Raw genomic sequence first — 2,191 nt, 5'->3', positions numbered from 1 at the left:
GCATGCCCTGCTGAAGACGTAAAGTGCGTTGTGCGTCAGTCCTTATCAGGGCTGTTCGTGCTTTGCAACAGCGTTTTCGCGCATACAGTCTCGGACGTCGAGCAGGCCTATACAAGCGACTGATCTGCTCGTGAGCGCGGGAACTACGCGCGCCACTATCAGGGCGGGAGGGATCGCATGTGATTGCCTGACTCCCATCAGCTAGCGTCTGATGTGGTGCGGCCTGCCATTCAAGGCAGTACGATGTCCCGCGGGCACTTCTGGCGCAAAGCCCGTCTCATAGTCTGGTGGTTATTCTCTTGTCGCGGTGCTCGCGTGCTGGTTTATCGCGTTCGTAACAGCCTCAGAGGGTTATATTAAGGCGTGTCAAGCGCATATATGCGCTTGTCACTCGGTGCTTTTCTGTTCGCGACGACTTACTGGGCCCGTAATCGGGCGCTCACGAGCTTTTTCGACACCTCCATCGTCTTTTTGAACGGGCGTTGAATGTGCGACATTTCGGCGATGTCGACTGACGATCTAGTACGTTGATTCCGCGCTCCGTGTGCAGGCTTGGGCCAAACAGCGGCCTGCGTCGTGCCCTTGCATACCACTGCCCTTGTTGCCTCGCGGTCGCCATGCGCTCTGGCAGTGTCTGGACTGACCCTGTGTGGGTCCTGGCACCGTGCATTGGCGTGTGGTCACCGAGATACGCCCTAGCGCGCGAGCGTTCCGTGGTCCACGGAACGCGTTCATGCTAGCACAGACTCTGTTCGGGAGCGGCGGACCACCACACAAACGTGGGCTGTGTTCCGCTTATGGACAGATGGGCCGCGAGTCCCGGGACGAATTGAGCCGGCTTGCCCGTTCGTCGTTGGTCTACTGCACTGCGTCGATTCGCGGAGTTTCTTGCGGCGCGGTCAATCATTCTTGGTGCCGACGCCTGGTCGGGAATGTGGGTTGTTGGGCGTCATTTCTTCACCCAAGCCGGGGGCATTCTCTCATTCGTTTGCTTCACCATGAACTTTCGAGAATGCTCACAAGAGTGTGACTCGCAGGCGTTGACGACGGGGCGCGGCGGCGCAGGCAACATCCACTCGAGCTCGATGGCCCGCCTGATCTCGCGTGTCGCGCGCCCCCAGGACCACCCACAGACGGCGTCGCTGCTCGCCGACCGCGAGGCGGCCGAAGCCGAGTACGAGCGCAGCGTGATCCGCGCGAGCGAGGAGGCGGCAAAAGCGCGCAAGCAGTCGTCCGGGCGCGGGGGTGCAGGGAACATCGCGCGGTCGCAGTCAAAGGGCCCGCGATCCAAGTCCAAGTCGTTCTCGAAGGCGCGACGGTCGTTCTCAAAGAGCCGGCGGTCACAGTCGCGTGACGACGAGGGCTCACAGGAGCCGCGGTCGTCGATGCATTCAGTGGGCCGTGGTGGCGCTGGCAACATCCAGCCTGGCTCGCCCGAGGAGGCGGAGGCGATCGACCAGCGTGACAATGAGGAGATGGAGCGTGCGCTTGCTGAGCACCCTGATGGAATGTAAGTCCGCTGGAGGCATTTTTGCGGCGCTCGCTGACGTGGTTCCAGGCACTCGACCGGACGAGGCGGTGTTGCGAACATCACTCCGCTGTCTCCTGGACCTGACTCTGCACCCCACGAGCACGAGCACGGCGCCGCAGAGCACACTGGGCGTGGCGGTGCCGGCAACATCTTCCGCACGCGGTCGCGCAGCGAGTCGAAGAAGCGCTCGAGCTCACGCGGACGCACTGGCCTTGGCCAGATGTGGCAGCGCGTGCGGTCGAAGTCGCGGGCACCAAGGGAGCACGAGGGTATCGCGCTGGACACGCAGCTGCAGGACATGACGATCTCGGAGGCGAACACCTCGCGCGAAAGCATGCAAGCGCCGCAAAGTTCACAGGCGGGCGCGAGCGGGGACCCGCCTCAGGGCGGGCAAGAATGACTCGCGGCGCCCACGGCTGCGACGGCGTGTGCGGCTGAGTCAGTGCGTGTGTACGCGATGTTTGTACGTGATTGCGGCACCAAATATATCTCGTTGAGACTGCGGATGGAAGATTGAATGCGGAGGGAAGATTCAAATGTAAGTCGCGTTGGAGGGGCATCTAGCGCACTGGGGGTGCATAACGCACTCGGCGTGTATAACGCACTGGGGGTGTATAACGCACTGGGGGTGCATAACGCACTCGGGGTATACAATGCACT

General features: G+C 61.9%; 2 protein-coding genes across 2 annotated transcripts; both read left to right on the top strand.

The window, feature by feature from the left end:
• Positions 1-998: 998 nt before the first annotated feature.
• Positions 999-1,394, top strand: POSPLADRAFT_1114076 (hypothetical protein; the record flags this gene model as incomplete). Its single annotated transcript, XM_024483426.1, has 1 exon — positions 999-1,394. A coding segment is annotated over one exon (396 nt), but the record flags the coding sequence as incomplete, so codon positions are not given.
• POSPLADRAFT_1042079 (hypothetical protein) lies at positions 1,311-2,037 on the top strand. The gene is made up of 2 exons (XM_024478031.1): positions 1,311-1,510; positions 1,559-2,037. Exons 1-2 carry the CDS (start codon positions 1,386-1,388, stop codon positions 1,929-1,931), a joined length of 498 nt encoding a protein of 165 aa, XP_024332530.1. The 5' UTR covers positions 1,311-1,385; the 3' UTR covers positions 1,932-2,037.
• Positions 2,038-2,191: the final 154 nt, after the last annotated feature.

The sequence above is a fragment of the Postia placenta genome, assembly GCF_002117355.1.
Source record: "Postia placenta MAD-698-R-SB12 unplaced genomic scaffold POSPLAscaffold_439, whole genome shotgun sequence".
Taxonomy (NCBI): Eukaryota; Fungi; Basidiomycota; class Agaricomycetes; order Polyporales; family Adustoporiaceae; genus Rhodonia; species Rhodonia placenta.
The sequence above is the reverse complement of the archived record's forward strand: the minus strand, read 5'-3'. Positions and strand labels throughout refer to the sequence as shown.